A 12,650-nucleotide genomic window follows, 5' to 3' on the forward strand; every position below is an offset into this window, starting at 1 on the left:
TCTTTTGAGATTCAATAGGATTTTTTTAAATATGATAGGGAAACAATGTCATCTTTCATCATATCAACAATCGGACCAGGGGCATCGTCAGTTTCCAAGTTGGGGGGGGGGGGAGCATTTTCTTTTTTATTGAGCTTACAGGGAAGGAACAAGAAGTAGTCAGAATAATTCAAGAAATATTTACATACAAGCTGAAGTGTTCCCGGAGTTGTTCAGGGTTATGAACCATGTATCAGTTTCCATACCAGTACTTCTTTATGGTTTCCTTCTTGTCTCTCAGTCTATAAGTTCCCGATTCAGTTCACAACATGATTCCCTTTACAGTTTATTTTCCCTGTCCTTATTTCAGTTACCTTCCCTGTCATTCTATTCTACTTCATGGTTCTCTTTCTGTCACCCTACCTGATTCCAAATCTCGAACTCCTTCACGGTTCTCTTTCTGCCTCTCTTCCCAGATCCCTCCTTATCTATCCCTCTCCCAAAATACAAATATTTATTTATCGTAAATTATTTTTTGGGTATTATGCCGTGTTGCAAATCTTCCTTCTTTAGCCAAAGTTTCAGACAGCATTAGAGAGTCCAGCATCAGGCAGATGTGTAGATTGTGTTGAAGTATGTGTTTATGTATGTAGAAGCTTTACCGTGTTGCGCCTGTCAATCGTCTCATGGGCCGTATTTCAGTACAATTAGTTAACATGAATACTGGCCTTACGACGATTACCAATAATACCCCAACAATAAATTACGATGATAATTCTTTTGATGGTGAAAATCTCAAATCACATACAATTATTGATTTTTAAATTTTTTATATTTTATAAACTTAAAACGTACAATGGTTACTTACGTACTAATATAAACACAACATAATAAAAATAAAAAAAACAAAGTTAAAAACTACAGTCTTACAAAATATTTATATTAAATTTAGTTTCTTCTTTCTTGAATTTAATCGAATGTTCCTCTTTCTTTATATTGGTCGGTATTTCTTGGAAGATATTTACCGCTTTATATACAGTAATGAGTTCTGTAATTTTGACTTCTTTCAAAATGTCATTACATTTTTTCTAATTGTAGAGTGATTGTGTTACAGAAAACGTGTAGGAAGAACAGAAGTAAAATAACAACAACAAAAACGGAAAGAAAAAAACAGTTTTTACAATTTTTATTTATGAATAGGTCTCTCCTTGATTCCTCGGACTGAAGGTCACGGTCAACTCCTGCGCAGGCCTCATGACAAACACGTTTGGGTCTATTGGAATGGGCCTCGCGTAGCGGTCTCCCACAGGACGAATTACGAAATTCTTTACTAGGAATGCTAACACAACCTTTGCCTCTACCGTGCCTAGCTTCATACCTGCAAAAAATAAATATATAAATACATATATTGAAATCGCTTTCCAATGGAATCTTACCAACAAATTAATCTTCTGTTAGCAGTTGGTTTAATTTTAGTTACATCATATTTTCATACATTGTAATGCATGTCAAAACTATCCTGAGTTACTCTTCTATTTATTTTTTGGCAATTTATGTATTATAGCTACAGAAATAAGAAAAGATTAAGACTAGGTGGAAAGAATACTTCCAACAGCTCTTGAATCCCAATAACAACCTGACAGTCGAACCAACTCACATTCCGGATGAGCTAAATAATGATGAAACGACTAGAGCGCCATCGGTGGCAGAAGTAAGGGCTGCCCTAAATAAATTGAAAAACAATAAAACACCGGGAGGAGACAATATCCCGGCAGAGCTCTATAAATATGGAAACGAACATCTGAAAAACCTGCTACACAATCTTATTGTAAAAATATGGACCGCCGAGAAAGAGTACCAGAAGAGTGGCAAACTAGTATAATATGCCCCATACATAAAAAGGGAGACAAATTGAAATGTGAAAATCACAGAGGAATATCGCTACTTTGTACAGCGTATAAAATCTTCACAACGATTTTGAAAGAAAGACTAGAACGTCATTCAGAGAACTTGCTGGGAGAGTATCAGGCAGGTTTTAGGAGGGGGAGATCCACCACTGATCAACTCTTTACTACTCGACAAATCCTGACAAAATGCTGGGAATTCGATATAGACATATATCAACTATTTGTTGACTTCAAACAGGCATATGACAGTATAGATAGGGAGAAAATATATGAAATACTCCTAAATTTTGGTATACCGCCCAAAATAGTCAAGCTTGTAAAAGCAACGATGGTTGGTTCACGATGTCGAGTAAGGATAGGAGGTGAAACAACGGAGGATTTTAACGTCTCCCAGGGGCTGAAACAAGGTGATGGCTTAGCTCCCACTCTTTTCAATATTGTTCTGGAGCACGTCGTGAGGAAGACAATGATTGCTACCGACTCAAACATTTGCTACAAAAGCAATCAAATAGTTGGATATGCAGACGACCTTAACATTGTCGGAAGATCCTTACAGGCTGTAAGAGAGGTGTTTGACCCTTTGGAGACTGCAGCAAGAGAGGTGGGCTTGCAAATCAACGAGAACAAAACTAAAATCATGATGCAAACCAGAACCCCACACCGCAGAATAAAAGATAAAGTGAATTTTAAAAACTCCTATAACTTTGAAGTGGTCGAAGAGTTTGCCTACCTGGGCTCCATCATAACGCAGGACAACGAAGACCCAGTAGAAGTAAGAAAGCGCATCACAGCCGCTAACAACACTTACTTCGCGTTGCTGCCAGTGTTCAAATCCCGAAACGTCCATAGGAAAACCAAAATAACCCTGTACAAAACAATTATTAGAACGGTCTTGGCCTATGGATGTGAGGCGGGAACACTGACAGCAAAGTCTGCGGAACGGCTGGACACCTTCGAAAGAAAGGTACTTCGAAGAATCTTAGGAGCGGTGCGAGAGGGAGAGGCATGGAGAATCCGCCACAATAAGGAGCTATATGACATCTACCAAGCTCCCAGACTCTTTACTCATTTACGGCTCCAAAGACTAAGATGGGCCGGACATGTGCACCGAATGCCAAGCACACGTGTACCAAAGAAGGTTTTAACAGGACACCCGGGAGGCAAACGAAAGGCGGGCAGACCTAGGCTGAGATGGGAGGACGATGTCAGGAAAGATGCCAGAGGACTACTCCATGTTGCAGATTGGAAGACGACGGCCGAGGACAGAGGGCGGTGGAGGCTCATGTTAAAGGAGGCCAAGGCTCGAAATGGGCTGTAGCGCCATTGAAGAAGAAGAAGAAGAAGCTACAGAAATAAAACTTCTTTCTCCATGTATTCACTGAATTGGACTTCATCTACTAATGATTTTAGAGTGATAACCTGGATATTCTCATTCTTTTGATGCAAAACAAAAATCCAATTTCAATTTATTTTTCACTTCGTTACTTCTTGAACGTATTGTCAAAGAAACCAACAGAAACAAATCGCATTTACAGGCCAAAAAGTGGACACTAACTACTGTAAATGAAATAAAAGCATTCTTTGCCGTCTTACTGGAAACGGGGATAACAAGACGAGCCACCATTTTTCTTAAAGGAAAAGGTATTCCAATGAGATAAGACGATCCAACCTCATATGCATTCGCTGTAAGATGGACTACATGAACTTTGCACGGTAAAACACGTTTGTGAAGCGAAATAATTATAATTGTTTTAATAATTTTTCTAATTGTAAATTTGCCGTTTTTTTGTTAGAAGCATAACATTTCATTTTTTACTTATTTAATTTCAAAAAGAATCATTAAAATTTGTTGATATTTGACCAAGTTCTTGCATTTTTATTTACCAAAATTTATATCTAAAAACTGTAGAAATTTACATATATACTTGCAAAGTAAGCAAAGCACTAAAACTGTTCACCAGTTTCCCGTTTGTACTGTTCGTACACTGTATACAGGGTGTCCGGAAACTCGTAGTACAAGCGGGAAACTGGTGAATCTACATCACATTTGGAGTCGATTTTGTAGTATATATTTTTTTTTGATTTGAGCTTTCGTTATCGAGTAAATCGAGTTAGAAGTTGATTTTATTTTTTTTTAAAATCAAATTCTTATAAATTATTACTGAAGATCAAAGTACCCAACTAATTAAAACTATTTGAAAGTAAAAAAAAATGAAGAAACTCGGATTTGAAGCATTATTTTGAAATCACCCTTCATTTAATCCGTTGTAATCATAAAATATTTCTGCTCTGCAGGGTTAAAATGTCTGTTGTTCAACCCTAAACACCAGAAAAAACTTTAACCCTAAAATAGCCGAAAAATATATTTTTTTGGTTTTTTTTTTTTTTTTTGTTAAATGCTCAAATTAAAAAACTTTATGTTTATTTGGGTTCCCCATGTGGTGTAGATTCTCCAGTTTCCCGCTTGTACTACGAGTTTCCGGACACCGTGTATAAACAAATAATATGTATAATGTTATTTTACCTATACAAGTTCTAGGTCCATCACCAAACGGCATATAGGTGCTCTTTGGGCGTGTTTCAGCCATGCCGGGCGCGAACCGTTCGGGGTCAAACTTGTAGGGATCGGGATAGTATTGGGGGTCCATGTGGATAGCCAGGACCGGAACTGCCACGGTCATTCCAATATGGACCTTGACCTGGGTGTCACCTTTCTTCAGGGTTATGGGCTGGGTGCACACGCGGCTAAGGTGGATCAATGGTGGATAGTTGCGAAGGATCTCTGGAAAAGAATAAATTGTATTTTATCTACATAATAGGGAATTCTCGTGCATTTTGTAAATAATTTATTTCAATAAAGATAATTATTTTATTATGTGCCTCTTTTTTTTCTTTTTTTTTTAATGCATTTTCAATTTTTTGTAGTTGTTTTAAAAATTGCGTGCTATTTCGGCTCTGAAAACGGTCATGCGCCATTTTGACCGCTACGTCACACCTTTGCCGTTGCCGCCGCCATCGGTTTGCAGGATCTACTCGGGCCGGTCAACAGTGACGTCATCGTTCGCCCTTGAACGCTTGATCAATCACCGGGCGTTTTTAGCTAAATTGAAATATTTCGTTCGCGCCTGTTTTTAAAGTCATTATAACTTTAATAAATGATTTTTGAAAATTATAAAAACTATGTATTCTTGTGTCTGAAGTGTTTCTACATGTGAATAATTAATAATAAGTGATTTTTTGGTGTGAAGAGAATTCCCTATTCATTAAGTCAATTATTATTAATTAATAGTTTTATGCAGTAATTTTAGGTCATATTGCAGTATTATGTATTAAGACCCACTTGGTCATAAATATGTATAGGTTTTTTTTTGTGTGTTTTTATCTAGTTATAAAAAAGTTACATTTTTTTTATCTAGTATACACCTTTTAACAACTTATTTCTATTCCATTAACCCCTTCAGTAATCATTTAAAAATTAAAAATTAAAAAAAAAACACTTTTTTTTTTATCAATGAATTTTATTTAAGTACTCAAAATATATATCCTCATATAAAAGCCATTTCGGGCCCAAAATGGGACTGAATATTGATGTTGTGGTGCATAGTGTGAAAAAATAATAATTTTTTTTCTTTAGTATGAATTCCGAATTCTAGCACATAATAGCCGCCGAGTATACTCGGGCGTGGTCCTTAAGAGGTTAAGGACACTTTACAATACATCTAAAACTTAATCTTTATAGTATTTAGGCATAACCCACGAAAAGCAGCAAGGCTTCTTTAACATCTGTCGGTAATTGATTAAAAATCTTGAATCCATTAAAATAGAGATTATTTTGGGTTCTCTACAAATTTCTTCTTAGTCACTAGTTCTAAGCCTTAGTTGTAAATCACTAGTTATAAGTCTTAGATGTAAGTTACTAAGGCAAACTTGAGGAATTCTGCAGCATGCAAAGGCTCTTTAACCCTTAGGAGTCGGAGCCCTGCAATTGCAGTGTCGAAGAATTGTGCCCACGCACGTCACGAAGCACTGCAACTGCAGTGTCGACCTTATACATTCATTTTGCCTTTGGATATTACTTCTACTGGGTTTGTTAAACACAAACATCTAAATGATACTTTGTCAAGTATGGCATTATCTTCACGTTGGCCTTAACAAAAAATTATTTTTATTTATTGAACATTCTTGTCGGCTGTTTACACCTATGTATTTAAGTATGAGCTTTAAGTCGTATATGCACTGAATAGGTTTTTAGGGTAACCGGATAAATCATCAAAATGATAATTCATCACATCTTTAAAAAGTTATATAAAGTCATGGAAAGTGATGAAACAACAAATTTATTAACTGGGGTAGGTTAGGTTAGGTTAGGTTTAAATTTTTTTTTCCTCGTTTTTAATGACTTTATATCACTTTTTAAAGATGTGTTGAATAGTCACGGTGTTGAGTTATCATGGAACCGGTTTTTAGAGATTAGTTTGGGTTATTTTAATAATTTATGCATATTTCCTAACCTGAGAACTTAACTTTGATTGAGAAAAAATTGAACTTTAATGGATCTTTTACTATCTCCCAACACATAAATAGTAATTTTTTGTAGTATTTAAGTTGAAACCAAGTGCTATTCATATTTTTTTTTGCGCATTAAGCATGCAGCAGAATTGAAAAAGTTTATCATTGATAGTTAAGTTTCAGTAGTTAGTTGCTAGCTCTAAGTTTTATTTATAAGTCATTAGTAATAAATCAACTCCTAGGTGTAAGTCTAAGTAATAAGTTACAGGTGAAATAAATTAAGTTGTAAAGAGCCCTTAAGGTCATTTTCTCATGAAAACAACGCTAAAGAAATAATCAATAGTGATTATTCAACATTAAATCAATTTCAACGAGGCAAGCTAACCTTGTAACACCATATCCAGATAGGGAAGTTGATTGATGATATCATAGTTCAGTTCTCCTCCATTAGCTGCTGCGGCATCATCTAATTCTGCCTGCAGTCTTGTTTGTACATCGGGATTGCAAGCAACCTGCATAATAATAAAAATATTATGTAGTATAAATAAAAAAAACACTTTATGGTTTCAAAAAACATGTAACAAAAAGTAGGAATCAAATAAGTAACTTATATCAATTACTAACACGTGTTAATCAACTGACATAAATCGATCTAGAGATAAGTATCAACTACGGATGTAGTTGAATTTGTAAATTGTTAATTGATAAGGAGGCTAATAATGTTAATAAATAAGAATTTATATAAATCGTTAACTTACTTCAAAGAGTCCGAAAGACACGGGCCCACTTGTAGTTTCAGAAGCATCCAAGAGCATTCCAAATATTCTTCCTGCCAAATCCAGTTCACTGAAGGCTAAAAATATGTCATATAAGTATGGAAAAGTACTGCGAAATAAGTAAAATAATCATTTATTCAAAATATCGATTAAAACTAACTAGCATGTCCATCTGCGATACTGTAATTGGTTAAAGCAGTGTACATGTCATTCTTGGGCAATCCAGTCTCTTTTTGACACTTCATGATATCCCTGGCAGCACTGAATGACAAGTCAACAATTTCTTGCGACACGAATCTGGAAAAAAATTCAACATTTAAAAAAACAACATACAGAACATTCAACCCCTTGTTAGCCAAGGATACTATTGAAAAATCATCTCTCTTGACATAACTAGCTAGTCTGGAAAACTAATTATAGTAGATTATATACTACAGGGTTTTCCAATAAGAGGTGTTATTTTGAATAGCCCGCTATTTCGGTAGATGTTACTTTTGAAGCTGTCATTTTTTGACATTTGACAAGTAGAAACTACGCCATTAATAAAAATGGAACGATATACGCTTCAACAAACGCATTGAAATTATTAAAATTCACTTGAGTGAATCAAATGCAAATCATCTTGAGTGATGAGGCCCATTTCCACCTCGGTGGCTTCGTCAACAAGCAAAATTGTCGCATCTGGGGCTCGGAAAACCCAAGAGTTATTGTTGAAAAGCCTCTCTATCCTCAACATGTGACTGTTTGGTGCGGTTTATGGTCCGGCGGAGTCATTGGACCTTACTTTTCGAAAATGAGGCTGTAGCAACAGGTGAATGGATTGTGCTATCGAGAGATGGTTAATGATTTTTTATGGCCGGAATTGGATGGTATTGATCTGGACAACGTTTACTTTCAACAAGACGGCGCTACGTGCCACACAAGCAACGAAACCATTGATCTATTACGATTGAATATCAAAATAACACCTCTTATTGGAAAACCCAGTATTTTTATAAACATATAAACATGTTATCTGGTACGACGGTACAATTTACAAAACCATAATTTTGCATAAAAACAAGTAAGTTATTACGAATACAGAATCAGCTGGTGCACGACGAAACTTTAGCATCAGTGATCAAGAAGTTAAGTATCTAAGTTAACTAATCTCTATAGTATATAGTAGTTAAAATATTGTTCACATTTGATAATTTTTTGAAATGTGGTTTAATAGCAGGGGATGAAGTGTGCACTTTTTTTTTACCTGAAATACTTGGCCAACCAAGGGGCTACCACAAATGTGGTGGTAAGTAGACCAGCCCAAAAATCTGATACGAAAATGGAGTTAGAGATAACCTTGAAGGGATTTTGAGGATCGGCATATGAATCTATATTTACTCCAAATGTTCCCAGAGCGATGGAGTCCGTTAAAAACGACGCAATCAGCTGTAAAAAAGAAATAAAATTACATTATACGACTATTAGTATAAAAAATCTATGTTGTAACGTTTAGAAGGTAGAAGTACAATGTACATCTACATAGACCAGGTGCTCGATTCTCCATTAGCGATCAAGAGTTATTTGTCAAGCACCATCAACGCAAAAATTTAAGGGGTCGTCTGATTAAATTTGTCGAATGATTCATTTATTCTTGAATGTAGAAGGGTTGAAGAGATGATTAAATTGTTGGCTCAGTGAATATTGTCTATGTTTCTGATGATCATGACGTTTTTATGGTGATAGTTTGAAATGTCTCCGCATAATTTTTTTGCTCTCCTTAGTTTCGACATTTAAAGCTGAAGAACGGAGACACAATGACTACCAGCTGACATACTAAGGCTTTGTTAAACCTAAAATTCCTGAAGAAGTTTTCGTCTGTCAAATTAGCGAAAGAATGGAGCCTCTTGCGGAATGTTCTTGTTGGTCTCAAAGCAGCTGCTTCAGATTGCTCTACAGCCATTAAATGGGACCTTAAAAGATATTATAAAAATAAACGATGCTCGTTCTTCGAAGGGCGTGCGAAAAACGATCTTAGGTTAAGATACAATGGACTAGATTTTGACAGCCGTCGAAGATAAGTCTGGCGTCTAAGTGCGTACCTTCGATGAGGGTAAGAACGTTGACCAATGTATGTACTTTCTACAGTGATTGCGAGCCGATTGGAAAATCGGGCCTCAGATTGCAAAAATTAATCATCTACCTATATATCAGTCTCTGTAGCATAAAAGTCTAATAATTTGGCTTTGAGTCTGGAGAAAGTAAGCTCGATTGTTGCCACAGCAAAAAATAAATTAACAAGACCTGACGTCAGAAGAGATAGACTTGCCCTAACATGAAATCCGGGTATCGTTTGGGCAAGCTGGAGACAAACCACGTGACCATTTTTTGGCACCATGAGTGTTCGAAAATCTTTGGATAATCTACAATATTAGTTGAACGTCGAATGCCGAAGAGCACAAATTAAAATATCTGGACCCTGAGCAGAACAGCAAAGTTCGCTAATGGAGAAATATTTGGGATATATGTAGGTTTCTAAGACTCTTTCAGAATTTAGTATTATAATCCGACATATTTACACAGTTAAAAATGCTAACATATTGCTTGCAAGTAAAGAAAAAGTTTTTAAAGTCGCTTACTGGTGAATTTTATTCTGAAAATGTAATTAGCACTTAACACAAAACTAAAAAAAATATTTAATTAGACTAAGGTGTTATAAAAGTTATACCGAATTCACTTTTTTTTGTTTCATATTTAAATATTGTTTCACAAAACTATTAAAAAAATTTGTGGAATGTCTATGGTAAACTTTTGTATGCAAAATGAAAGCGTGGAGATCTCTATTTCTAAGACTGTTTAAATCATATTTCCCACCGTAAAACATGAGATAGCATGAATTTTATGAGTCCGTAACAGACTGGGAGAAATAGCCCCCAAAAAGACAAGGGTGTTTGACGTCTGGGAGAAATATCTCCCGAAATTGCTATAGAGGTTAAAAAAAACTTACATCTCTAGCCAAGAACTCCGTATTAGGATTGGCCTTGACCCTCTTGTTGATGTGAGCCACCATGACCTCTGCGCGGTTTGCCATGCTGACGTAAGACTGCTTGATCCTGCCCGGGGTCACGTGCGGAGTCCACCTCGCCCTGAGAGCCTTCCACACCTCGCCCTTATTGGAGAAGGGGTTGGTGCCCCACATTGGGTCTCGCTCCAGATTTACCTGAAATGGGAAATTATTGATTAGTGATTTTTGATAAATAATTGTGAGTACATAATTGTCGTACTTAAAGTGTTAACTCAGCACCCTCAAAAGTGATTTTCCACAAAACGGTGCTGTACGAATTATCTCAATTTTATTATTAACTAGCTGTACTCCGTAACGCGTTACTGTGGCTGAGTCTGTCTGTGCAGATAGAGAAACAATAGCGCGTTTTGCTAACATCCAACAGATGGCGCTGGTTTAAAAAAAAACATGTTTTTACCTGTCACTGGTCACGTCTATATAATATAGATATATAAAAACAGACATGTATTTAAATGCAACATTGTGTCAAAATTTCAAAGCAATCGATTAAGAACTTTCGGAGATTTAAGATTTTGAACAAACGAACATTAACATTTTTATTTATATAGATTCTAGTTGTACCCCGCCACTCGTAACTGTGGCTCAGTCTCTATTTGTTGCTTTTACTTCCAACGGATAGAGATGTTTTTTCAAAAATGAATGTTTTTCCTGTCAAAACTTGAAAGCAAATGGGTAAAGAACTTTCGGAGATTTAAGATTTTGAACAAACGAACATTGTCATTAATCAGCAGTTTCAACAGTGACTAACCTGCGAGCCCTGCGACTGCTCGCTGCCAATCCGCGTCGTGCCTTCCACTACAGACTACGGACCTACTCTACTACGCCCGGCTTTGCTTGAACCTTAAAAAGAGGCTACGGTTTATCATGGACTCCTCGGGTTTGCATCAGCACCCTGGCCACTGACCTGCGCTTCTCACGCGCATAGACCCTGCGACACCTTTGCTGGTACCCGGCCTGCATCTAGAGGTATTAGGCAACGGAATATAGGAATTTCAAAGGTTAAATAAGGTCAGTCTAAAGAAAGTACCATTTGGTAAATGGAACACCTTAACACAACTAAAGTTAAATATAACTGATCATTAAGGTGAAATCAGAAATTCTACACTTCGAAGGCATTTACTGAACACAAAATATTATGAACAAGTAATATTTGGAATTTTAGAACATTATTTATTGATAAAATTTATTCGTGATGAGAGTTTAATTTCTTATCTTTGTTATGCTAAACTGTAAGATCATTATCTACTAATGATTGTTATCTAGTTATATTGATTGTTATCAATTGAATAATTTTTTGTAATGTAACCATCGTCTAATTCAGTGAGCGTAAATATAACATAGAGAGAGTTGTATAAATAATTATCGCATGTTGCTAATAAATGAATGAACCTACCGTAAAGTCATTATCGGTGAAGCATCGGAAATCTGTGACCAAAATCTGCCTCGCTATTTCTGGGTCCCTGGCGAGAAGAACTGGATCTTTACTCTTCATGATGCCCACAAGTGGTGACGTGGTGAACTTACTACAGAGAAAAGAACATATTTTAAAATACATCATTTGAATTTTGATTTTGTTTTCTGGAATTTATGAATAAATGAAAGGAATATTGGAAGTGGTAATGTAATAAAGGTAACACAAAATAATAAACAAGCAACACAAAAATAGATAATCTGCCAAATATCCTCTTCTGCTAATCACAATTCGTTCAAAAGCTGAAAAGGACTTAGTACGGGTAGATTCACAGAATTTGAACAATTCATCAAATTTCAAAGATGATTTTCAAGTTCCGTGAAAGTTCTATTGAAGTTCTGTCATTATTTCACTTTAGTGATACAACTGGTCAATAATGATATATGTAATAACAAACCATCCTTAGAATCGGTATTTTGGAAACTTTTTAACTGTCAAAAAAACATAATATGTAGCACTGAATGATGCCATTTGAGACAATGTTACAATTGAATTTTTGAGAAAAATCTGGGCTAATTGATGTTAACTTACTTGTAGAGATCGGAATACATAAGTCCAAAGTGTCTTCTCCCCAAGAAAGCATCCTTGAAGTTTCCAAATAAGAAGTCTGGCTTGATGAATGGGATCCCTCGCTTCTTCCAGTAGTTATCATTGGCGGTGAAATACAGGTAGAATGATCCCAGCAGACCGCTGAGCAGGAGAAGGAACTCCACTAGCATCTTGATTGAAAAGATGTGACACTCGTAAACAACTACAATTACTTGGCAAAAAAATCACATTTTAAGCAATTTTTATCAGAGATTAGACAGTGCAGTAGGTGAAACAAATATTACTAAAGATTTCTAATCTGCTCATGTAATTTTTTTTGATATATAAAAAATATTGATCTTACGATAACAATAATAGTAATCTTAACTTCTTCTTCTAGTGGCCTCTCCTATCGG

General features: G+C 35.8%; 1 protein-coding gene across 1 annotated transcript; it reads right to left on the reverse strand.

Annotated features, from left to right (window-relative positions):
* Positions 1–581: 581 nt before the first annotated feature.
* On the reverse strand, positions 582–12,445 carry LOC149418095 (cytochrome P450 6j1-like). The gene is made up of 9 exons (XM_089639322.1): positions 12,238–12,445; positions 11,629–11,758; positions 10,158–10,370; positions 8,418–8,599; positions 7,332–7,468; positions 7,154–7,248; positions 6,781–6,907; positions 4,411–4,668; positions 582–1,357 (listed from the first exon to the last, which is right to left on the reverse strand). The coding sequence occupies exons 1-9, from the start codon at positions 12,423–12,425 to the stop codon at positions 1,170–1,172; spliced, it is 1,518 nt and encodes a 505-aa protein (XP_089495448.1). The 5' UTR covers positions 12,426–12,445; the 3' UTR covers positions 582–1,169.
* Between the last annotated feature and the right edge of the window lie 205 nt (positions 12,446–12,650).

This window comes from Hesperophylax consimilis, chromosome 14 (genome assembly GCF_061612785.1).
Source record: "Hesperophylax consimilis isolate HC1 chromosome 14, BYU_Hcon_1.0, whole genome shotgun sequence".
Taxonomy (NCBI): domain Eukaryota; kingdom Metazoa; phylum Arthropoda; class Insecta; order Trichoptera; family Limnephilidae; genus Hesperophylax; species Hesperophylax consimilis.